General features: G+C 48.3%; 1 protein-coding gene across 3 annotated transcripts in view; it reads right to left on the reverse strand.

Annotated features, from left to right (window-relative positions):
* ADCK1 (aarF domain containing kinase 1) overlaps window positions 1–24,404 on the reverse strand; it is a 118,904-nt gene that overhangs the window by 2,334 nt on the left and 92,166 nt on the right. For 2 of the 3 annotated variants that reach the window (XM_070415842.1, XM_070415832.1), the window contains 4 exons: window positions 22,495–22,611; window positions 8,843–8,992; window positions 7,503–7,700; window positions 1,227–1,420 (listed from right to left, as the gene is read on the reverse strand). In XM_070415842.1, coding sequence (XP_070271943.1) covers window positions 1,227–1,420; window positions 7,503–7,700; window positions 8,843–8,992; window positions 22,495–22,611 — 659 coding nt within the window. Of the gene's footprint in view, window positions 1–1,226; window positions 1,421–7,502; window positions 7,701–8,842; window positions 8,993–22,337; window positions 22,377–22,494; window positions 22,612–24,404 lie in introns of all 3 variants that reach the window. The other variant, XM_070415823.1, reaches the window with a different exon arrangement.

Here is a 24,404-nt window from a genome sequence, read left to right on the forward strand (position 1 = left end):
TATATGTGGTCAACTCTCCCTTCACCAAATAGTTGGCTAAAATGACCCTTCCCCTGCCTGAGATGGATGGGCTGGGAGTTGACCATAGTCGAGGCCTCCCCTCTCAGGTGAGAACATTACACACATGAGCCTCCCCATGCATTTCCCACCCTCAGGTAGAGGGGCCTAGAACTCTCGATCCTCTGCTGCTACCTCCCTGAGAAAGTACCCTTCCCTTCCTCATCAACACCCCAAGGATTATGAGGCATCTGAAAAGGTCTGAGATTGCCCTAGCCGGTGTTTCTCAGTGAAGGATTGTGGTTAAATTCCTGGTCAAGGGCACATACCCAGGTTGAAGGTTCCATCCCTGGTCCAGATCGGGGTGCGTGCGGGAGGCAACCAATCGATGTGTCTCTTATCTATTTTTCTTTCTCTCTGGGTCTCCCCCGCCCTTCCACTCTCTCTAAAAATCAATGGAAAAAATATCCTCTGATGAGGATTAAATGAATGAGTGAATCTGAGATCCTGAGAGGACCTAGAGCCTGCTGGCAACACTTTCCTGAGTCACAGCACACCTGCAAGGGAAAGAACACTGGCCTCACTGCCTGGCCAATCCTGGGGAGGCAGGTCCTGGAACCAGACTGAGATGGGATGTGCACCTGATCCCAAGCCCAGGGGACACCTGGATGGGACTAAGACTTTCAGAAAATATTTCAAACTTTACTGAGGGTAAGAATCGCCTGAAAAGCTTGACCAAGAGGGTGAGGTCCCAGAAACCACCATTTTAGCAAGTGCAGGTGGCTCTCTGGACTACCCAAAACACTGCCCTGAAGCATCAGCCAGTTCACTGGGGCTGTTCTCAGCCCCTAACTCCCTGCAGGGAGACCTGGAGATTGAGACACTGGGGCAAGGCCCTGGGAGCTTCTAGGACAGTGATGGCGAACCTATGACACGTGTGTCAGAGGTGACATGCAAACTCATTTTTTTGGTTGATTTTTCTTTGTTAAATGGCATTTAAATATATAAAATAAATATCAAAAATATAAATCTTTGTTTTACTATGGTTGCAAATATCAAAAAAATTCTCTATGTGACATGGCACCAGAGTTAAGTTAGGGTTTTCAAAATGCTGACACGCCGAGCTCAAAAGGTTCGCCATCACTGTTCTAGGAGAAAGTGGAGGTGAGCAGAACTCCTGGGGCAGGCCAAGGAACTGGAGGGGAGGAGAGGCCGGAGCCCGCACTCACGTGGCCAGCGCTCTGACACAGCAACGTGACATGTTGAGGAAGGAGCTGGCACTGGCGCGGGTACCCAGGGTGGCCTCGATGCCTCGCAGTAGGTCATTGGTCTTGAAGATGAGCAGCATCTGGCGTGGCACACGGTTGAGGAGCTGACTGATCTGGGGGAGGTAGGTGGCCGCGTTGTTGCGGATCTCGGTGTTCTAAAGCAGCAATAGGGAGACAGCAGTGGTTGGTGTGGGAAGTGGAGCCCAGGATGGCGGGTATCCAAGCCCATGACCTGAGGGCCTGCAAGGAAGCTCCAGGAGGGAGCTTCAAGCACAGCTGCCTTGGTACCACTAGAAACCCTCCCCAAAGGGAAGCTTAGCACAAGGAGCTTTGACAAACCATGATGGGACATCTTACCCCAACTTCTGGCCAAGCACTGGACCCAGTACCAGAGCACATCAATGGAGACCACAGGCACTTCTGCTGCCTCTGCTGTCCTAGCTCCCCACAGCCAAGGTCACCGTACCCATCCCCCAAGCCTGCAAACCAGTACCGACTGGAAATCTACCTCCCCACCAACCATTTGATGAGGGTAGAGTGTGCCAGCCTCTAAGCCCAGGGGTCCATTCTGAAGTTACTCTCCAAGACTTCTTCACTGGCCACCAACTTCAGGCCAGGCCTGGAAGGAGCCCTACAAGCTGGTACTGCTGAGTCATGTCCCCCATCCCTCAGCCCAGCCCAGGATGATGCATTTCATCAGTCTGAGCTCCTGACTCAAACCCAGCTCCAAAGTCGTGCCCATGCCCTGCATGACTCTGCACCCCAGCCAGAGCCCCTGCCACCCACACAGTCATGCCTATCACTGTCCTCCACTCGGGAGCCAGTCTCAGCCCATCCAGTGCCCAAGGTCCTGATGCCCCAGAACAGGATCCAGGGCTCACTAGCCCTTATCCCATTCTGGTGTGTAATTTGGGATCTGACTTCCCACCCTTCCCTGTCCCAAGCTTCACATGGCTCTTGGCAGATAAGTGCCCCCAACCAGAGTCCTGAGTATGACAGTGAGGCTCTGACCCCTCCTTAGTTTCCAGAGAAACGACGATGACAATAATGATGGTGACAATGACAAGAGCCAACACATACAGTGCATTCACCCAGTAAGCTGGGCACTTTGAAAATGCTTACATATATTAACTCATTGAATCCTCACAACACCCCTAACAGGTAAGGGAATTACCCCCTTTGAGAGGGAAACTGAGACACTGAGAAATTAAGTAACTTGCCCAAGATCCACAGCTAGTAAGTGGTGAGTCAGGATTCAAACTCAGGCAGTTCAGCTCCCGAGCCCATGCCCTCATCACCAGGCTATACTGCCTCTCACTCACTGTGGACTCTGTGAGCCTGGGCAAGTCCTTTCACCTCTTCCAAGCAGTGTCCCCACCTAAATGCTGGAGTGCTCATATCCTCTGTGCCTGCCTCTCAGCAATACCAAGAGGGCATCAGAGATAAGGCACGGAGAGGTGCTCAGTGCCAACCGCAGTCACGAGGGGCCTGGCAGTGCTGCCAAAAACCTCCCCGCCTGGCCGCTCTCTGCAGCAGAAGCGGAACTCTCTGCCCTTTCAGGAACACGTGTGCACTGCTGATAACCAAGCTGCTGTGAAACTCTAAATGTCCCTCAGGCAGGAGCTATCAGACTGGAACATCGCACCGCGCAGCCAGACACCAAGAGGCTGTCTGCCTGCCGCCACCTCCCATCACAGCTGCGGGTCACCCAGGAGGGCTCAGGCCTCATCTAAGCCTGCTCACCACAGGGATCCCCCTCTCACCAAGGGAGGGACTGGCCCCTCGAGAGCCCCTGCAGGCCAAATGAAGGCACCTGCGCCCATCCAGACTATCTCGCAGCGGGGCTCACAGCCTTCAACCTGGACACATCCTGACGATGGGTGTCTGCAGAAGGCCCCAATGGGTGCCTATCCGACAGCCACCCATCTCCCATTCCCCTTTGTTAAAAGGACCCCATTTTTGTTCATTTGACCCCTTGGGTCATTGCTCCTTAGGAAGGCAGAGCTCCTCCCTAGCTCCAGATCATTGGCTGATCTCAGCCAATACAGGCTCTGAGCTCAATGTGATATGTGACATGATTTTGGCCAATGAGACACAAGGGGGAGTCTTTTGAAGGACTTCTGGGGAAGGTTTCCTTGCTCTTAAGTAACAATATGTGAGAAGAAATCACCCTCATTCTCACTTCTGGACACCAAGGAATTAAGATGCACAGCTTGGACCTGCCACAGTCATCTCGGAATGATGAGAAGAAAACCAAGAGAATCACAGAGGAGTCAGCCCAGAGCCCTGAGACTGTTACTACTCAACCAACCTGGACCCACCCACCTCCAGGCTGCTTGTCATGGAGAGAGCAAATGCCTAATTGTTTAAGCTACTTGTGGTTGAAAAAAACATCTTCCTTGATACAATGTTGGAGGTTCCCTAATTCTAAATAAGACTAGGACTCAGAAAACTGAGCCCTCACATCTCAGAGTCTGGGCTGGCCTGGAGTGGCTATGTTTATCCTCTACCTGGGTTTTTGTCCAAAGTAAGCAAATGGAGTACACGTCTCCACAATCTACACAAACGCCTCTCTACTGGACCTGGTCCCAGAACCGCGGAGACCTTATAAAGAGATGCACCAGCTGAGCATGGCTCAGTGGTTGAGCATCGACCTACGAACCAGGAGGTCAAGGTTCAATTCCCAGACAGGGCACATGCCCAGGTTACGGGCTTGATCCCCATTGTGGGGCAGCGTGCAAGAGGCAGCCAATCAATGATTCTCTCTCATCATTGATGTTTCTATCTCTCCCCCTCTCTCTTCCTCTCTGAAATCAATAAAAATAATTTTTAAGAGAGTGGCACCAGACAGGATGCCTGCCTTCCAGGTACTTACCAACTAGTCAGAGTCCATATAAGTATACAAATAGCTAACTCTGAGACACAGTATAAGCTGCTGGCACATGAGTGATCCAAGTATTAAGGGATCACTTTTGGCAAAAGCATGAGGAGAGGCCTCCAGGGCTGGTGCTATGGACTGAACTGTGCCTCCCACCAAATCCCTAAGATGAAGTTCTAACGCCAGTGTGACTACTCAGAGACAGGGCCTTTAAAGAGGTAATTAAAGTTAAGTGAATTCATAAAGGGGACCCTAATTCGGTAGGACTGATGTCCTTTCCAAAAGAGGAAGAGAGATCAGGAGTGTGTACACACAAAAGAAAGGCCATGTGAGGATACAATGAGAAGGCAGCCATCTGCAAGCCAGGAAGAGAGCCCTTACCAGAAACTAATCCTGATGATACTTTGATATTGGACTTTGAGCTCCAGAACTGTGAGAAAATGAATTTCTACTGTTAAGACATCTGGTTGGTGGTATTCTATTATGGCAACCCAAGCAGACTAGTACACTAGCATTTATGCTGGGCCTTTATGAATGAATAACAAATGCAAAAAAAAAATTCAAACTTAGTTAATAAAAACAGATATCATTTACTGAGTACCTACTTGTGCCATGTGATCTTGTCCATTCTATGACGTTAAATACCATCTATGTGCTAATGACTCACAAATGTATATCTTGAGCTTCGACCTCTTCTTTGAGCTCCAGCTTAACTGCCCACCTCTATCTGAATGCTCAAGAGAATTACTGATAGACTACTGGTACCCTCACCCCAAATATGTCCTTCCCAACATCTTCCCTATGTCAGGAGGTGACACCACTCTCCCCATCCTGTAATTTACCCCAAGAAGCTATGAGACCACTTTTCATCCTCTCTACATCCAAGCAAACAGAAAAGCCGCTCAGTCTTAAGTCCAAAATGCAATCTGGTTCCATCTGCTTCTCTCCACCTCCATTGCCATGAGTGTAGTCTGAGCCCCAGCACCTCTCCAATTTGAAGTTCTGCCCCAGCCTCCTAATTAATCACCCCATTGCTCATCTTGCCCCACTCCAGAGAGACTCTTAAAATAGCAAATCTGAGCATATCCTTTTCCTGCTTAAAATCTGTCAAAGGCTTTGCTCTGTACTGAGAATTAATTTGAACTTTTTCCTATGGCTTATAGGCCCTGAACAATGCTCCCTCTGCCCAGTGCTCAAATTCTTCTCATTCCATCTTCCACTCACCACACTCCAGACTACACCAAACTCTCCTTTCCCCAGGCCATCGTAGCGCAGTATGTGCCCTCTGCCTGGGATGCTTTCTCCAAGCTCTTCCTGTGGCCAGTGCCTTCTTTGTCCTTTGGGCTCAGCGTAAAAGTCAACTCCTCAAAGATCTCTTCTCTGAGCACCCAATTGACAGCTCCCCATCACAAGCTTGTTTCCTCCCTGATACCTCCAACCTGCAATTATTCCATTTACCTGCTCGTTCACTTGTTTACTGTCTGTCTCCCTCAACCACAGTACAAATTACAAAGACAGACTGCTCATCATTGGATGTGCAGCACCAAGTCCAGGACCCAGCAAAAACCTATGTTCGCTCAATGAAGGCACTTGGGAGCTACGGAGAGGCACTCTCTAGGCATTATCAGTAAAGCAGAAATTATCCTCCCTATTCAACCAAGAAGGGAGACTATCGCTCTTCTTCTGAGAAAAGCTGTGTAGGCCTAGGGCAGCTGGTGGTCATCTTTGCCACCACACTTGCTGGGGAGTGATGTCAACTTAGAAGAAAACAGAACCAAGAGATGGCAACGGGTGGCCTCTTTGGTGACATCGTTTGACACATTGAATCCAGCCATTCCTAAAACCACCTACCACAAGGCAGCTTACAGGGTTCCCCCACCCCCACCCCCGAGGCTCCAAGAGGTGACAAAAACTATCCAAGATCATGCCACCAGGAAGAGCAGTGCTGGAACTAGAACCCAGGTCTTTCTAACTGCACAAGCAGGATCCCGCCCCTTGTGGTGAGCCCGAGCACATCCCCACAAAACTGCACAAATCTGACAAACTGACAGACTGGGAATACAGAAGTCCACTCCATGACAGATTGAGAAACTAGGGATGGAGGGAGCTCTGAACCAGGAAGAAGGAGTGGCCACATACTAGTAAGTCCCTGTGATAGGGGCAGAAGTGAAAATGGATTGGTCTCAGCCCAGACACCATGGGACTATTGTCTGGATCCGATGAAGAAATGAACTACAAAGAAAAACAAAAAAGGTATTTCATTAAAAACTCCGTGTTCCGCCCTAACCAGTTTGCTCAGTGGATAGAGCGTCAGCCTGCAGACTCAAGGGTCCCAGGTTCGATTCCAGTCAAGGGCATGTACCTTGGTTGCAGGCACATCCCCAGTGGGGGGGTGTGCAGGAGGCAGCTGATCGATGTTTCTCTCTCATCGATGTTTCTAACTCTCTATCCCTCTCCCTTCCTCTCTGTAGAAAATCAATAAAATATATCTTTAAAAAAAAAAAAAAAAAAAAAAACTCCGTGTTCCTCCAAGTCCTTACTCTCTGTGTGCAGACAGTGAAACCACCACAAGGGAGGTCTGGCGGGGCAGAGCATCAGTCAGCCCTGCCTCCAGCCTCCTCCACCCACCTAAGACTGACACATGAGCAATGGGACAAGTAGCTCCACATGAGAACTAAAGTGCTCTCCCCAGTAGGCTGCCCCAGAGGGACCACACAATGGGATACAGTACCCAGGAGGAGACAGCAGACTTATTTATCAGATAGTCCCTGGGGATTCCCAGAAGTCCTGGGGAGAACTTTGTGGAAGCCTGAAATCTTGTGTGAGTAGGTTGGAGAAAAAGCCGCAGAAGTCTAGTCACATGGTTAACGTGCCGTTTCGTACTCCAGGTGGTTAAGGCCAAGACTGGGATGTAGCTCCCTTGCCTTCCTTCAATCCAGGGATGCTATGTCTCCGCCCCCCCCCCCCCTTCTTATCCCATGTACAGTGGGGCCTTGACTTACGAGTTTAATTCATTCCGTGACAGAGCTCATAACTCAAATTACTCATATGTCAAATCACTGTGACGTTCGCTGCGCCAACTAGCGGTGGGGTATCTGAAGCTGGCTCGTAACCCGAATTTTTTTGAGCTTGCAACTCAAAGCAAAAAATCAGCCGAGAGACGGCTCGTATCTCAAAAAAACTCGTTAGTCGGGACACTCATAAGTCAAGGCCTCACTGTATCTCCAATTCTGCTCACCCTCCCACCCCCCACAGCCCAACAGACAGAACCTCAGACCTTGGATAGGAAGAGTTCCAAAGGCCATCCTGGTCCAGCCCCTTGTATGCAGGAGAAGGCAGGGCCAGGTGGGGGCACCTACCTCAGAGGCGGTGATTGGAGCTTGGCTGATGCCCCTGTTGACAGAGTTCCACGAGCGGGCTGTCAGCATGCAAGCAAGCAAGGGGTAGAAGTCGCCAGCTCCCAGACGGTGGCAATATTTCTTCACCTTCTCCATGTCAGTCCAGATCAGCGACTGCCAGAGGTGGCAGTAGTCCAGGCGGAACTCTTCCGTGAGCACCTATAGTCGGGGCGACCATGGCCAGACTTGAGCCTCCTCTCCCTATCCAGACCTAGTCCCTGGCTGGAGTGGCCACCGTGAGGGGGGGGATGGATGAAGACCATGGCTCCTGCACAACATCTGCTTTCCCCCAAAAGTCAGTCCAAGTCCAAAGCTACTATTTGGCCAGCCTTCGTCCTAAGTGGCAGAAATTACATTCCCCGCCTCCCGCCTAGTTAGATGTGGCCCTGGGCCTGGGCTCTGACCTACAGAATGTGGCAGAAGCTCCACTCCCAGCTTGGTCCATGCGTTCTCCTCCCAGCCCTTACCCCTCTGGGTACAGATGGTGAAACCACCCGAGGGAGGCCTGGGGTCAGAGCCTCACTCAGCTCCTGCCTTTGGCCTCCTCCACCCACCCAAGATTGACACATGAGCAAGCATTACACACCTGCTGTGTCTGGGCCACCATTTGTTCGGGGGCTACTTGTGACAACAGCTGGCCTACCTTAACTAACATGCCCAACGTCACTGAGCCTTTCAAAGGGGGCCAAGATTTTGGGATGTGGAATTAGAACTCTGAGGGAAGGGACTGAGGACCAGGAGACTATAGAGAGAGCCTCCCCAATGACCATCTGTCTCCTAGAATAAAACCTGGGTCCCATGATTGGCAGTGAACTTCCCAACTTCCAGGCGGGACTCGTGGCTCATCAGAGCCAGCTCTGCATCCCAAGTCCAGAGGATAGAGCTTCTATCAGTTCCCAGGCCCCTTTCATGCTACACAGCACCTCATCACTAGGGCTGAATTACCCCTCCCTAGCAAGTCCCAGCTCCCATCCCAGGGTCTGGGCTGGCCTGGGCTTCCCTGGGAAGCAAAGTTGTTGTACAGCAGACAAAGCAATTTCACCTATCTGGTCACATTCCCATGTACTCCTTACAGCGTCCCGTTAAGGAGGCATTCCCAGCCTCACCTCACCGAGGAAAAAGCTGAGGCAGAGTATATGACTGGGACTTACACAAATGACAGCTCTAGGGCTAGGGCGGGGCCTCTCCGTTACCTTAGCCATCTGCCTCCTGTTTCTGTGGCCCATCGGGGAGTTCAGTGGACTCTCAGCCCAGGCAGGACTAGACCCTGCGTCTGGCTGGGTGGGAAAGGCCTGTCCTACCTGGTAGAGCCCATGATCCAACAGGACAATCTCCACCTTTCCCGTGTCCGGGCCCTTGCGCACCAGCACGTTGCCCGGGTGGGGGTCGCAGTGCACAAAGCCATTGACAAAGATCATTTCACTGTATATCTTGCCCAAGTGGCGCGAGATCTGGAAGAGAAGAGTGTTGGGTGGGCATTGATGGGCATTAACACCTGTCTCAGAGACATCTACTCTGGCCCCTCAGTCTGGCCACTTTCAAGAGGAAGGCCAGGGGGACCAAGTGGGTCTGATCAGTCCTGATGAAAGTGATGGCTCGACATTGCCAAGTTCTTGAGTGTAAGCTAGAAGCTAAATTCTCATCCAGTTCTTTTTAACATTAGCTGCACATCAGAGTCACCTGGAACCCAGAAATGTTGGGAGTGGTACCCAGGCATCAGTATTTTATTTTAAGTTCCCCTGGTGATTTCAATACATGGCAAAGTAGAAGAACCACTGTGTCTAGTTTTTCTGATGGCTGTAACACCCACCTCCTACACCCCCCCCTCCACTCTTCCCTGATTTTTCTCTTCCCTGTTTCTCTTATTAGTCTCTCTTCACTTTTTCCCCAAAGTTGAATATGGGCTGGAAAGCTGGGTTGGAGGAGTCAGTCCATCTACCCCCCTGCAAAGAGTAAGGCTAAGGGACTGAGGACCAGGAATAGGTGACCTCACCCGCTCCTAGCCAGTCCCAGGAGGACCCAGAATCACACACCCTTCCCTCTCTCTGCAGGCCCCTTTCATCACACCCCTCCCTGTCAGAGCCCAATGCTGATCTGATTTATGATGTCTGCACAGAAGAAATGACACTGGAGAGGCCGTTTAAATCATCCTGTCACTGCTGCTTTCCCTGCCGAGGCAGTCTTCTTATCTCTACTCTCTTTTTATTAAAGCTAAAAGCCTCTTCCCAGCTAGAAAACAGCTGCTGAATAGAGCCAGACCTGGGCCCATGGATGGTGTGCTGATGGGTTTCCATGGACAAAGAGATGCTCCACCCAGACACCTGACGTCCCAGGACACACTGCCCTTGGCATTTCTCTCAGCCTCAGCTGGACCCCATGGTCACTAACAAGCACATCCCAGCCAGAGGAGAGGAGCTGGGCTCATTGGGTGGGGAACACAGGATTAGGGTTTTAAGATAAAGACTCAACTGCTTTCCTTGACCTTCAAAGTCTTGCATGATCAAGTCCAGCCTCCCTCCTTGGTTTCATCTTGCACATTGACACTCCAGCCATATTTGCTTTCTTCCTCCTCTCCAAAGGTCCCCATGCCTTCCTACCTCAGGGCCTTTGCACGTGATAGTCCCTCAGCCAGAAGCATCCTTCCCCTCTCCCCTTCACCTGGTTCACTCCTCTCTTTCTTCCCATCCAAGCTCAGCATCACCTCCCTGGGGAAAACTTCCCTGATCTCCCAGACTCGATGAGGTTCTCCTACTCTCACAGAATGGTGTACTTTACTTTCACAGCACTATTTATGTCACTATTGGATTACTGACCACCTAGCGCTCTATCATAAGCTCCAAAGGTGGCAGGGACTGGCTCTATTTTGTTAAACAGGTTTATTGTGGTGTAATTTACATATGATACACTGGTTCTATTATGCATCCACTTGCCTGTAACAGGCCAAACATGTGAATATAGGACTCTGTCTTCAACATAAATGAGACCTTTGTTTCTCTGGGTTTTTTGAGATGCCGTGGTTCCTGCCTCTGATGCTCACCCTGACCCCATTGATCTCCTCGGAATCCCAGTCGATTACAATTGGGCCCAAAATAAATCAAGAATAACGCTACTTTAGTAACCATAGCTACCATCCTTATTAAAAATCCCCAAAAGAAAGAACAATTTTGCCCATTTTGCAGATGAGGAACAGAGACGCATCCAGGTTTAACTTCCCCAGAGCTACATGGCTAGAAAGAAATAGAGTCAGGATTCAAACCAGGTGTGAGCCCACAGCCTTCTCATAACTATTATTTCTACTAGAGGCACTAGGGGCAGGGGAGAGTCCCTCAGCCCAGCCTGCGCCCTCTCGCAGTCCAGGACCCTTCGGGGGATGTCCACCTGCAAACTTGGGGGGGATCGGGCCTAAGCCAGCAGTCAGACATCTCTCTCGCAGTCCAGGACCCCTAGCTCCTTACCACCACTGCTACACTCGCCGCTGTGAGCCCAGCTTCTGGCTGAGGCAGCGCTCCCCCTGTGGGAGTGCACTAACCACCAAGGGGCAGCTCCTGCGTTGAGTGTCTGCCCCCTGGTGGTCAGTGCACGTCAAAGCAACCAGTCATTCCGCCATTTGGTCAATTTGCATATTAAGGTTTTATTATATAGGATACTGGCTCCCTCTGACTTCCGCACTCCTCAACTGAACTCCATGACTTTATACTCTCAGCTTCAGTAAATGGAAACGATACCAGTGCCACTCTGAAGGAGTTAGTGAGAACTTCACGGTGCTTGGAACCTACTGACCTCTCATCAGTGTCCCTGTTGTTACTGATTCCTCATAACACTCCTGGGAGGGCAGCAGACTGGGCATCATTGCACCTTTTTAAGAGATGGAGACACCAGGGTTAAAGAGGCTGTCTGGCCCTGACCAGTATGGCTCAGTGGATAGAGCATCAACCTGCGGACTGAAGGGTCCCAGGTTTGATCCCGGTTAAGGGCATGTACCTTGGTTGCCAGCACATCCCCAGTAGGAGGTGTGCAGGAGGCAGCTGATAGATGTTTCTCTCTCGTCGATGTTTCTAACTCTCTATCCCTCTCCCTTCATCTCTGTAAAAAATCAGTAAAATATATTTTTTTAAAAAAATAAATAAAGAGGCTGTCTGGAGCCCTGACACTTATCCTATGCCACACTATGTCCTGCCACCACGCCAGCTCTCCAGCTCCCAATGTTTCCCTTGGGTGAAATGAATGCCCAGTACTCAGTGTCTGTTGTCATCTGGGGCAGGACTTTGCCCTGTGTCAAGTTCTCAGACTCAGGCTGGTATGTCAGGTATCCCAGAGCCACCATTTTCCATTACCTGGGAAAGGGGACTGGCCTGAGCTGGTCCTGGGAGAACCAGCAAGTCCCCACCTCTGTGCCCCGAGAACCCCTCCTGTTAGGTGCTCTGAGGAGCTCCATGGAACCATACTCTGAAAGGCTGCGTTTGCCAAATCAATTGCATTTATTAACTAATAATTCATTTTTATTTGTCACAGACGCATATGAGGTCCAATCAGGGCTCCTGATCAGCCCAAGATAAGCAGTGCAGCCAGACTGAGCTGACGGAATTCCAGCCAAAGCAGAGAAATGACATTTCATTTAGTCTGGGCAGGCCTGTCATGGGGAGATGTATGATCTCCCTTAAGCTTTCTGAAATATTGCTAATCGCTCTGGGGCCCCTATTACTACATTGAAAGATGGCCCCCCAGGGTCTAGGAACTCAGGATGGGGGAGTCCTTGCCCAAGAGAGTGAGCTTCTGGAGGAGGAGGGGGAGGTGTTGCCCCTTGCAGCTCATATACACAAGAGCAAAGCCCCAGAGCGGTCCTCCCCATCTCAACACCCCATCCATCTGCCCTACCTGGGTGTCTCCATTTAGGGGCTGCTCTTGATGTTCATTTTAACCAGATTTCACCAGGACAGGCAGGCATAGTAGGCAGAGACAGGAGGGAGAACCATCCTCTGTACCCAGCTCCACTCTAGAGTCATCTTGGTATTGCCATTTAGGATATGGGTGACCTGGGGGACAAGTCGCCTCCCTTCCCAATCTGAGTCTAAAGTTCCCTTAGCTGGTAAGTGGGACTAACCCTATCTAATAGTCTTCCTCACTGGGAAACTGCAAGATTCAAGATCAAAATGTGATCACATATATGGACAAGTGCTTTATACACCAATGATTTTCAATTCTTTTCATTTCATGGCACACATAAACTAATTATTAAAATTCTGTGGCACATCAAAAAATATATTATATTTTTGACCGACCTGGTAAAAAAAATAGGTACAATTTTGATTGATTTATAAAAAAAATAATAAGAGTACTTACTTACCCTTTAAAAAATAGTAGTAATTACCTACCCTTTTTGCTTCAAAGTAACTTTTTAAAAAATCAGGTATTTATACTTGTATATAAGGATTTCTGGTATCAGGAATTAAATAATCAGACACAAACTTATTATGTGACATGATATAAGATGCAACTCTATTATATAACTTATATATTTATGGTTCAAGACTAGGCATTCATACCAGATGGCTATTGTTGTGTTGGCTGTTGTCATTTTTTTATTTGACAATCTAAGGCAGTGGTCGGCAAACTGTGGCTCGGCAAACTGCGGCTCGCAAGCCACATGCGGCTCTTTGGCCCCTTGAGTGTGGCTCTTCCACAAAATACCGACTTCTGCGCATGGGCCACGAAGTTTCAATCACACTGTATGTGCGCGCCTGCACGTGGTATTTTGTGGAAGAGCCACACTCAAGGGGCCAAAGAGCCACATGTGGCTCGCGAGCCGCTGTTTGCCGACCACTGATCTAAGGGAAAAGAGGTCAGTCAGGTATTACATGCTTTAAAAATTCTCGAGGCACACCACTTAAATATTGCTGCACTTCACTATAAGACACACAAACATGTTCGTTTGTAATGGGGTAGCTTATTATTTTAACTTGTTAAAAGATATACCCCATTATCACCATCAAAGTATAATTTTCAAAAAATAAAAACAAGACCCTCGTACAAATTATTTAACTCATCAATAAAGAACCAAATATGGAAGGCAGAGTGGTTAAAGGAGAATTTTGAGGGACTGGGTGTTTATGGGCATTTAAACAGGAATAAAAGCCTACGATTCCTGAGTTAGAGTCAAAACTGATTATTGGCCGAAACCGGTTTGGCTCAGTGGATAGAGCGTCGGCCTGCGGACTGGAGGGTCCCAGGTTCGATTCCGGTCAAGGGCGTGTACCTGGGTTGCGGACACATCCCCAGTGGGAGATGTGCAGGAGGCAGCTGATCGATGTTTCTCTCTCATTGATGTTTCTAACTCTCTATCTCTCTTCCTTCCTCTCTGTAAAAAATCAATAAAATATATTTAAAAAAAAAAACAAAAACTGGTTATTGTCCTATAGGGCAACAAGGAAATCACAACCTTTGGGTTATCTTTTCTACTGGGCAGAAATGATTTGCACTTCTACCGGATAAGACCTACAGGTTGACATATAACTTCAGCCTGAGTAGTTAATTTTTCAATAGCAAAGTCTAACAAAAGTGCATTCCCCTAAATATTAAAGAATCCTCTGATGGCTTGGTTGAATAATGCTCAAAATGACTTAAAAATCATACTGCGCACTCATGGCCTTATTTCTAAATTTGGGGTAATTTTTCTTTACATCTGTCAGAGTTGTACTACATTGTCTCTGGAAACCAATTTGCCCAGAAAAGGGCAGCCAGCCCTCTCCAACCCAGAAAGACATCAAGGCCCTAGGAGACACCTAAGGCCATCACTGGGCACACAACCCTCTCTTCTACCCCTTCCGTAATACTTTAGCCGTGCCTCAGCCTCATGATTAAGAACAACCCATTGAAAATAATGCTGTAATGAACACGGGGGTGCAGATATCTCTTCGAGATGTTGATTTCATTTCCTTTGGATACATACACCCAGAAGTAGGGATTGCTGGGTCATATGGTAATTCTATTTTTAGTTTTTTGAGGAACCTCCATACTGTTTTCCATACTGGCTGCACCAATTTACATTCCCACAAAACAGTGTACAAGGATTCCCTTTTGTCAACATCCTCACCGACACTTGTTATCTCCTGTCTTTTTTATAACAGCCATTCTCACAGGTCTGTGATAATCTCTCATTGTGGTTTTGATTTTCAGTTCCTTGATTAGTAATGTTGAGAACCTTCTCAGACACCTGTTGGCCATTAGTATGTCTTCCTTGGACAAATGTCTACTCAATTCCTCTAAGGCTTCCCCTGGCCCTGTTAATGGTGGTAGCTGCATAAAGACAAGAAGTGACACCTCTTTAGGTAACGGCTAACATTCTGTGCCAGGCACTTTGCATGGACTCCCAGCCACCTTCTGCAGTAGATATGTAAAGGAAGCAAGATTCCAAAGAGGGAGGAGCCTGGTCCCCTGGCCAGCAGTTAGGAAAACCAGGATCCAAACCCAGAAGGCCTGACTCCAGGAAACAAGCTCTCCATCACCAGGCCACCTGCCTTTCCACTCACAGGAAGCTCCTGCCTGGAGACCGGGGCTGCACCAAAAACTTCCAAAGGTCCCCACAGCATCCAAGAAATCATTCCATGTAGACAAGAGCCTCAGGGAAATCCAGGGCTGTTTGTCTTACCAAAAACACATAGCTAATTAAAGCCATAGTACAGCAATCTTTAGAGGAAAAGTCAGTGACGAGTCCTTTAATTGCTCCATGTAAAAAGGATGTGCCACTCACGTTAAGTGATTTCGGTAATTACACAATGCCTTTATTCTATAACAGTAAGTGGGGAGGGGGGAGCCAGGAATCTGTAAAAAGTATGAGTAAAGAATTAATTTAGTAAATAATATGTAAATTAAGGAGTTATTTTTAGATTTTGCTTAAAACTTGAATTGGCTGAAAGTACTTTAATTATTCTATAATTGCATGGATTAATTTATTTCCACCCCCAAGGGAAAGTCTATTTATGTTTTGGGGGGTGTCATGGAAGCAAGGCCAAGCTCTCTGAAAGAAACAGGAGGTTGGTGTTGCAAGATATTAATAATCACACAAGTCGCCCGATATTAAGTACAAGGAGGTTAATAATTCAGACTCTCTTTGCCTATCCCCCAGCTTCTGCTGAGGCTTCTTCAGGCAGAATAGCCTGAAAGACCAGACCACAGCCTAAAGCATTTTCCTCCCTCCACACCCACCTTTCCTCCAAGAACCATCCCTGAGACATTTAAACCTCCAATTACTCACTGCTGCCCAGCACGAGGCCACATCTATTCACAGAGTGGGTCAATCTTGGGCTAGCAAATTCAGAGTGAAATCCCTGAATGTGAAGGCATTGGGAACCTCTTCAACCACATGTGGTATTGGAAGGAAGGAGAGGTGCTGAGCTAATTACAGGAAACTGGAAGGATTATTCTAATTTTGGAGCTTCTGGAAGCTCAGTGAAAGTCTCTCTAGATTAGGCTTGAACAGTGACATCGCCTGAGAGACTTAAAGGGCCATGGCTACTGGAGGGACTCCAGGCCATAACTACTGGAAGACACGGTGGAGGGACATCTGACATTCCTGGCCTCGGGCAATAATTCACTCCAAAGAAATATTTCCACCTCTTCCACCTTCCCTGGGCCAATATGAAACACAGGGAAAGGTTTCTCCCCTACCTGCTTCCCACAGAGTGGGCAGAGGGTCGGAATTTCAGGATAATGACCTGGCAAGCAGGGACTATTGGCATTCTGCCATTGCTTAGTGTGTCAATCATCAAACAGTCCCCCAGGTTGCTCGTGTACCCCACTTGACAAGAAGCTGGAGCTTCCAAAGGGTGACCAGTTCCACCAAGGAGGCATGGCTGGCAAGTGGCAGAGGCAGCACCAAATCCAGGAAGGTCAAGTCCAGAGTGGCACTGTCCCCACTCCTGACACCCCTGCCACTGGGGAAATGGATTTCCAGGAACTCATCTGTGCCCTGGACCAATCCAACATCCCTGGGCCTCTCAAGATTTGGTCCAAGAAGTTTCGGAGGGGAGGATGATGGGATGTGTCTTCTCTCTAGTGATTTTGGTCACTAGGGTCTGCATGTCTCTGCAGCTTCTCCTCCCTGGCTTCCTGGGCACCTCCCACCACAGAGCCAGAGAGGCCTGTGGGCGATGGTGAGCAAAACATAAGTGTCTCATTCAGTCGTTGGTGGCATGGGGGGACAAGGGGAAACTCTAAGGAGATGGGGAGGGGAGTCAGCATACTCAATCAATGACCATCACTCACAGACAACAGGAGTAGGTGGACAGGAGGGAAGCAAGATTCTCAACGATTCTACGGAGGGAGATATGCCCCTGTGAAGAATAACCCCATGAATTATAAATGATTTTTCATAGAACTTCACAGCTTGCAAAGTCTGCACAATGGCAAGTGAAGTACATATTGTTGCCACTCCAACTATATAGATGAGGAACTCTGACCAGACAGGCTGCAACTGCGGGCACCTGGAACCTCTAAAAACAGGAGTTGAGGGCCTAAAAAAAGGAGAGTTAGTGGGGAGACTTTCAAAGTAAGAGCTAAACCCCAGCTCCCCTCCTGACCCTGACAAGAGGGAAAAGACCTGGAGGCCACACCGCACACCAGGACAGCCATCCGAGGACAGAGGACTCAATCCAAGTCCACATGATGACCACGGGGTGTCCCAGCCCTCTTCCCTCTGCTGGCCCCCAGGCCTCCAGAACAGAGACGCTGGAGTCTCTCTCTGTGAGCCCCCCATCCCTACACCTACCCCTTTTCTTCCCAGACTGCAGATGTCTGCCCACCGGGCCTCCAGTGCCCCTTCTGCCAACCCCACACTCGAGACTCTGTCACCTTTCTCTCAGCTGATTTCACACAAATTCAATTGGGCCTCAGCCCAGGCTGGGTCTTAAATACATACTCACTGAAATCCAATTAACCCTCAATAAAAGTCCTGCAATCAATAGTCGTCCTGTGGCTTGAGGAGGCTCCATCCAGCCTGGGAACGCGCTCCCGCACGACCTTTACTTTTAATGAAATCAATGGCAGTCACTGTCACCAGCTCTTAAAGTGACTGGCAAATATGAACATGGGTCAGGCCCTCGGTAATATCTGCTGCTAGGTTCAGAGATACAAGCAAACAAGGGCTCCTGCAGGCTGCTGGCTCCTCACAGCCCCACGTTCCCTGGCAGATGAGAACAGCTGTGCAGGGCTGCCTTGTTCCCAGAGGTGCAAATAAACCTAGGTGCCCAGGTCTTCTGGGCCTGGGGAAGGTGGTGTTTGTTTGTTTTTTGGTTTTTTGGGGGTTTTTTTGTTTTGTTTTTCTTTCTTTTTTTTTTTAAATTAAATCTTTATTGTTCAGATTATTACAGTTCCTCTTTTTCCTCCCCATAGCTCCCCTCCACCCGGTTCCCACCCCACCCCCGCTCTTACCTCCCCCACCCCCCAGCCCCCCCCCCCCCCCCCCCCCGCCACTGTCCTCATCCATAGGTGTACAATTTTTTGTCCAGTCTCAGGGAAGGTGGTTTTTGAACTTCAATGAGTACCAGAACCCACCTAGAGAGTTTGTTAAAAATGCATATTCTTCAATCCTTTCCCCCTCCCAGATTCTGATTAGTAAATCTGGGGTGGGCCCCAGGAATCTGCATTGTTAAATAAGCTCCCCAGTGATTCTGAAATAGCTGGCTCAAGTCCTAGCTCCCAGCAAGCTGAGAATCATTGCTCTCTCAAATATCCAAGCAGGACATACCCTTAAAGTCCAGGTAATCCAAAACCTTCAATAAGAAAATTGAGGTCCAGAGAAGGAGAGTGATTTGTCCAAGGTCACACAGTGAGCCACTGGCAGAACTAGAGCTTGAACCCAAGTCTCTTGCTTCCTAACCTGGTGTTTCCCTACCCGAGTCTATTGTGAATGGTTACTTAGGCTGGTCTTGAGGTCCTCACATGCTAGGCCCAGTGGGGCTGGGATGTTGCAGGGTGAGAGGGCCTCTTCAAAGTGCAGTGGGATGACTCCACAAGTGGTTGGAGGGGTCTGGAGCTACCCCCACCCAACTCGAGATTCCTTCTAAAGCCAACCCCTACTGAGCCCCACCTTCTGGCTGAGTCACCAGCTTATAGTAGCCAAGATGCCAATAACCACCCTACACCCCAGGATTTGGCCCTTGTCACCCCTATCTGTCCCTTATACTTCCCTCCCCAAGGAATACACACAGTCAGGCCGTCCTCAGGAGCAAGAGTCACTCCAGAGATGGGCTCCCTGAGTCGCACAATCCTAGAACCTCAGAAACCTGTAAGAAACTTTCAGTAATGCGGGGTGTTTCATACTCTGTGTGTGTGTGTACTTGCATATACACATACATACATACACACACACACATATACACACACACACACACACACATACCACCAGTTTTCCATGAGACCTGTGGCTTTGATGTTAGCTGATAAGAGACATAATAGATTGGTTTCTACAAAGTAGGACCTATTGCCGGTCTACTCCCAACATCACCATTGGTCTGCCACAACACAGTGGAGCCGATGGCTCAGAGCCCCCTGCCAGCCTATGGTTTCTGTGAAAGTATTTAATGACATCATTTCAGAATACCAAAGAGCTTTCTGGGTCATACAAACACTAGAAAAACTAGAAATCGCTGGGGCAAGAGATTAAGGAATTAAGTAATTGATTCCTTAGGAATGCCTAAGCAATTAAGACAGTATGGTAACCCAGCCAGTGTGGCTCAGTGGTTGAGCATCGACCTATGAATTAGGAGGTCATGGTTCAATCCCGGTTGGGGCACATGCCCAAGATGCAGGCTCAATCCCCAGTAGGGGGCTTGTAGGAGGCAGCCAATGGACGATTCTCTCTCATCGTTCATGTTTCTATCTCTCTCACCCTTTCCCTTCCTCTCTGAAATCAATAAAAATATATTTTTTAATGGTATTACTGTAAGGATAGACCCATAGACCAATGGAAGAGAACAGAGTTTTTGCCAGACCCAAAAGCCTAGACTGTATGATTTCATTTACATGAAGTTCAGTAGTAAGCAAAACTAGTCTTTGGTGTCAGAAGTCAGGGTGGCAGTATGGACTGGGAGGGGCATGAAGGAGCCTGTCGGGGTGTTAGAAATGACTTGAATCTTTATCTGGCTAGTGATTATGTGGTACCATTAAGATCTGGAACCTTACATAAGTTAGATCTAAGTCTTGCTGACAGGAAAACCAAGATGGCGGCATAGGTAAACACGGGAGTTTGCTGCCTCGAACAACCACTTCAAAAATACAACTAAAAGATGGAACGGACATCATCCAGAACCACAGGAAGGCTGGCTGAGTGGAAGTTCTACAACTAGGAGGAAAGAGAAAAGCATACCAAGGCTCAGAGGAGGCGCAGTGCTGAAGTAAAATACTAAGGTGTGGAGTGCATGCGGAGCGGGCTGGAGGCTGAGGGCGCGGTTGTCGTTTTCAATTGGGAGGGAGTCTCAGGCTCTGAGCTCCAGTTCCGGGTGAGTCTCTAAGGACCCAGACTCATACGGGAGAAGCAGGACTGTCTGGCATCGCTCAGAACCCTAGGGCAGCTTTCTCTCTGTGGGGCTTGCAGCGATTACTGGGACACTGAGAAGCAGAGCCTCTGAGGGCAAGACTGAGAGCAGCCATAATTGTTAACCCCGCCCTGTTGTTCCCGTGGGACCCGCCCCGCCCAAGCACTGAAGGGAGGCTTTTGCTGGATAGCCTCAGGCAAAGGCTAGATTAGCACTTCCCTAGAGATCCAGGAGCCAGGAAGCCCAGAGGTCAGAGTGGGACCATCCAGTTTGCAGCTCCATGGAACCATAAAAGACACACTCAGGGGGCAAACTCAGTGAGCACCAAAGCCCCATCGAAGGAAGTCTAGCCCCAGGGGGGTGTCTCCAGCACAGAAGTTCTCCCACGGCAGACACAGCTGATTCTCACAGCCAATTGGCCTGGAGGTCAATTCCTCCCAGTGATAACTACAACAATCAAGGCTTAACTACAACAAGACTGTGCACAAAGCCCACAAGGGGGTGCACCAAGAGTGTCTACCTCAGGTAATTAGGACACTTAGCACAGAAAGGCACTCTATCGACACAGCGAAGCATAAAAAATGCCAAGACAAAGAAACAGGACACAAACAACAGAATTGGAGGAAAGCAAACTGTTGGATATAGAGTTCAAAACCACACTTTTAAGGTCTTTAAAGAACTGTTTAGAAGCCACCGATAAATTGAGTAAGGCCCTCAAAAAGACTGGTGAGACTGCCGATAAATGTAGTGAGATCCTCGAAAAGACTGCTAAGACCGCCGATAAATGTAGTGAGATCCTCAAGAAATCTAATGAGACCCTCGATGTTGTGATAAAGGACCAACTAGAAACTAAGCATACACTGACTGAAATAAAGAATATTATACAGACTCCCAACAGCAGACCAGAGGAGTGCAAGAATCAAGTCAAAGATTTGAAAGGCAAAGAAGCAAAAAACACCCAACCGGAAAAGCAAAATGAAAAAAGTATCCAAAAATACGAAGGTAGTGTAAGGAGCCTCTGGGACAGCTTCAAGCGTACAAACATCAGAATTATAGGGGTGCCAGAAGATGAGAGACAGCAAGATATTCAAAACCTATTTGAAGAAATAATGACAGAAAACTTCCCCTACCTGGTGAAAGGAATAGACTTCCAAGTCCAGGAAGCGCAGAGAACCCCAAACAAAAGGAATCCAAAGAGGACCACACCAAGACACATCATAATTAAAATGCCAAGAGCAAAAGACAAAGAGAGAATCCTAAAAGCAGCAAGAGAAAGAAAATCAGTTACCTACAAGGGAGTACCCATACGACTGTCAGCTGATTTCTCAACAGAAACTTTGCAGGCCAGAAGGGAATGGCAAGAAATATTCAAAGTGATGAATACCAAGAACCTACAACCAAGACTACTTTATCCAGCAAAGCTATCATTCAGAAGTGAAGGCCAGATAAAGAGCTTCACAGATAAGAAAAAGCTAAAGGAGTTCATCACCACCAAACCAGTATTGTATGAAATGCTGAAAGGTATCCTTTAAGAAGAGGAAGAAGAAAAAGGTAAAGATACAAACTATGAACAACAAATACACATCTATCAACAAGTGAATCTAAAAATCAAGTGAATAAATAATCTGATGAACAGTATGAACTGGTGATTATAATAGAATCAGGGACATAGAAAGGGAATGGACTGACTATTCTTGGGGGGGGAAAGGGTGTGGGGGTGAGTGAAGAGATTAGACAATAATCGTGCACCTATGGATGAGGACAGTGGGAGGGGAGTGAGGGCAGAGGGTGGGGTTGGAACTGGGTAGAGGGGAGTTATGGCAGGAAAAAAGAGTAACTAATGTAATAATCTGAACAATAAAGATTTAATTTTAAAAAAAAAGAAAAAAAATAAGTTAGATCTAAGTCTCTGATTTTTCACCTGTAAAATAGAGACAGTAAGACTTCCCTCCTAAGGTTCCAGGGCAGAAAGGGCCTGGCACAGGGGGCCAGGCCATCAGTAAACGTTCATGGTAAAGGAGGATACTAAGAATGAAAACAACAATAATCAACTAGCTCCCAATCTGGAACACTAACCACAGGCCAGGCGCTGTGCTAAGCATGGCTTGTGCACTAACTCAGCCCTCACATCTCTATCAGATGGAACAATGTTCATATGGAATGGGTGAAATGACCCTGGATGTAAGCTAGAGAGAGAAGAGCTGCAATCAGTGCGTGGGCAGGAAAAGTTCTCGTCAGTGCTCCAACTCCTGGCTCGGGGAGTTACCGAAGTGGCCCAGATTCCACAGCAGTCCAAGGCAAATCCCTAGGAGGAAGATGGGAAGGCAGACAAGGAAGGACCTGAAGTCATGCAGACCTGGGTTCTAATCCCGACTCTGCTTCTGCTAGCTGTGTGAGCAGAAGCCATGAGCGCTCAGCCTCACCTCGTTGACATCAATCTTGTTCCTCTCCATGTAGTCTCTGTCGTTGACCTGCCCGCCATCTAAAAACTCCATCAGAAGGACCCGCTTGGTGGACAGCTCCCAGTAGATTTGGGGGACCTGGAATAAGAAAGGGTGGGTCAGAAAAATCTGGGGGCTGGGAGTCGGGGGGTGGGGAAGGGCGAGGACCACCAAGAGGCCCAGAGAGCCAGGCAACAGCAGACACTCCTCCCAGGAATAGGAGAAAAGGCCTGAGAGGGGCCTCAGCAGTGGTAGGTGAGAAAGTGGGAGGCAGGACAAGAGAGAAGGCCAGGCTGCTTTCCTCCACCAGCCAAGCCCCAGCCCCCTCCTCTAGAGACCCCTCCTGCTTGGGGACCAGAGAAGGCTTCCCTACCCTCTTTAATGCCTTCCAGGCACAATTAACAGCCAAAACTAAAACTGGGACTCAGGGGAAAATGTGTGGAACTTCTCACACCTGAGCAAGAGTTGGCATTAAAAGCTGTTTCCCTCTCTCACCAGGCTCATTTCAGGCTCCTGACACAAATCTAACCCTCTGCCTCAGTTTCCACACCTGTGAAATTGGTGTATTGTACCTATGCATGAATGTTTAAATGTATGAACAAATGCATGTTCACTGGATGATCCATTTTTCGGTCAGGAAATTACAAGTTTTCTCTTGCCCTATCCTACAATACCCTGTAGCAGACAATGCTGGATCCTAATCCAACACCTATTCCCAATCCTCCTCTTTCCCAGAGACAGGAAATACTAAATACTTCCTGGTCAGCCTCGCAATAGGTATGGCCATGTGACACAGCTCTGGCTATGAAACATAGTAGAGGTCAGCTAGGGGGTCTGGAAAGGTTTTTATTTTCTAGATAAGAAAAGGGATGTTTGCAGATGATGCAACGATTCTTATACTTCTCTTCCTACCTTAAGTGAGTGCGGTACTGGGAGCTGCAGCAGCCCCCTTGCAACATGAGTAAAAATTCAAGTAAATCAGAGGTGTCAGCCCTAATATTGTTAAACCACTAAGACCATCAGCAGGCAACTTCTGTGAGTCTTCTTGCTATGTGAGGAAAAGAAACCCTTTCTGTGTCTAAGATCCTCTAAATCTGTGGTTCTCAACCTTGGCTGCACATTAGAATCACCTGGGAATCTTTTTAAAATCCTGATTTCTGGGCCTCACCCTCCGGAAATTCTTTTTCTTTGTTATGGGGTGAGGCCACAACATTAGTAACAAAGAAACAGAATTTCCGGAGGATGAGGCCCAGAAATCAGGATTTTAAAGATTCCCAGGTGATTCTAATGTGCAGCCAAAGTTGAGAAACCACTGCTCTAAGTCGAGCTATCAATTACCTGTAGACAAATGCCTTCTCAACTGATACGCTTTCCCATCCTCTCTGACTCTGAAAACACCTAATAGCTAAAAAGAGAAGAGAATTCCCTAAGAAGAGGCAAGAGACTGGACTGCACCAAGGGCTGCTGGGCTGCCATGTGAGTGAACGACCCCCATCAGTCCCACGACGGTTAGGAAGGAGGAATTACCGGCTATCAGCACACCACGTCTCCCCAACAAGTTGATGGGTTTATTTCTACTTACAAATAAAGAAACAAGGGCCCTGGCTGGTTTTCTCAGTGGTTAGAGCGTCAGCCCATGGACCAAAGGGTTGCAGGTTCCATTCCTGGTCAAGGACACATACCTTGGTTGCAGGTTCCCCAGCCCTACTAAGGGCATATGTGGGAGGCAACCAATCCATCCAATCCATATGTCTCTCACATCCATGTTTCTTTCTTTCTCTCTCTCTCTCTCTCTCTCTCTCCCTCCCTCCCTCCCTCCGCCCTTTCACATTCTTTCTAGAAATCATTGAAAAAAATATCCTAAGGTGAGTTTAAAACAAAAAGGAAGAAAG

Source organism: Myotis yumanensis, unplaced genomic scaffold (assembly GCF_028538775.1).
Source record: "Myotis yumanensis isolate MYYU_CA2020_CCGP unplaced genomic scaffold, mMyoYum1.0.hap1 SCAF_1, whole genome shotgun sequence".
Lineage (NCBI taxonomy): Eukaryota > Metazoa > Chordata > Mammalia > Chiroptera > Vespertilionidae > Myotis > Myotis yumanensis.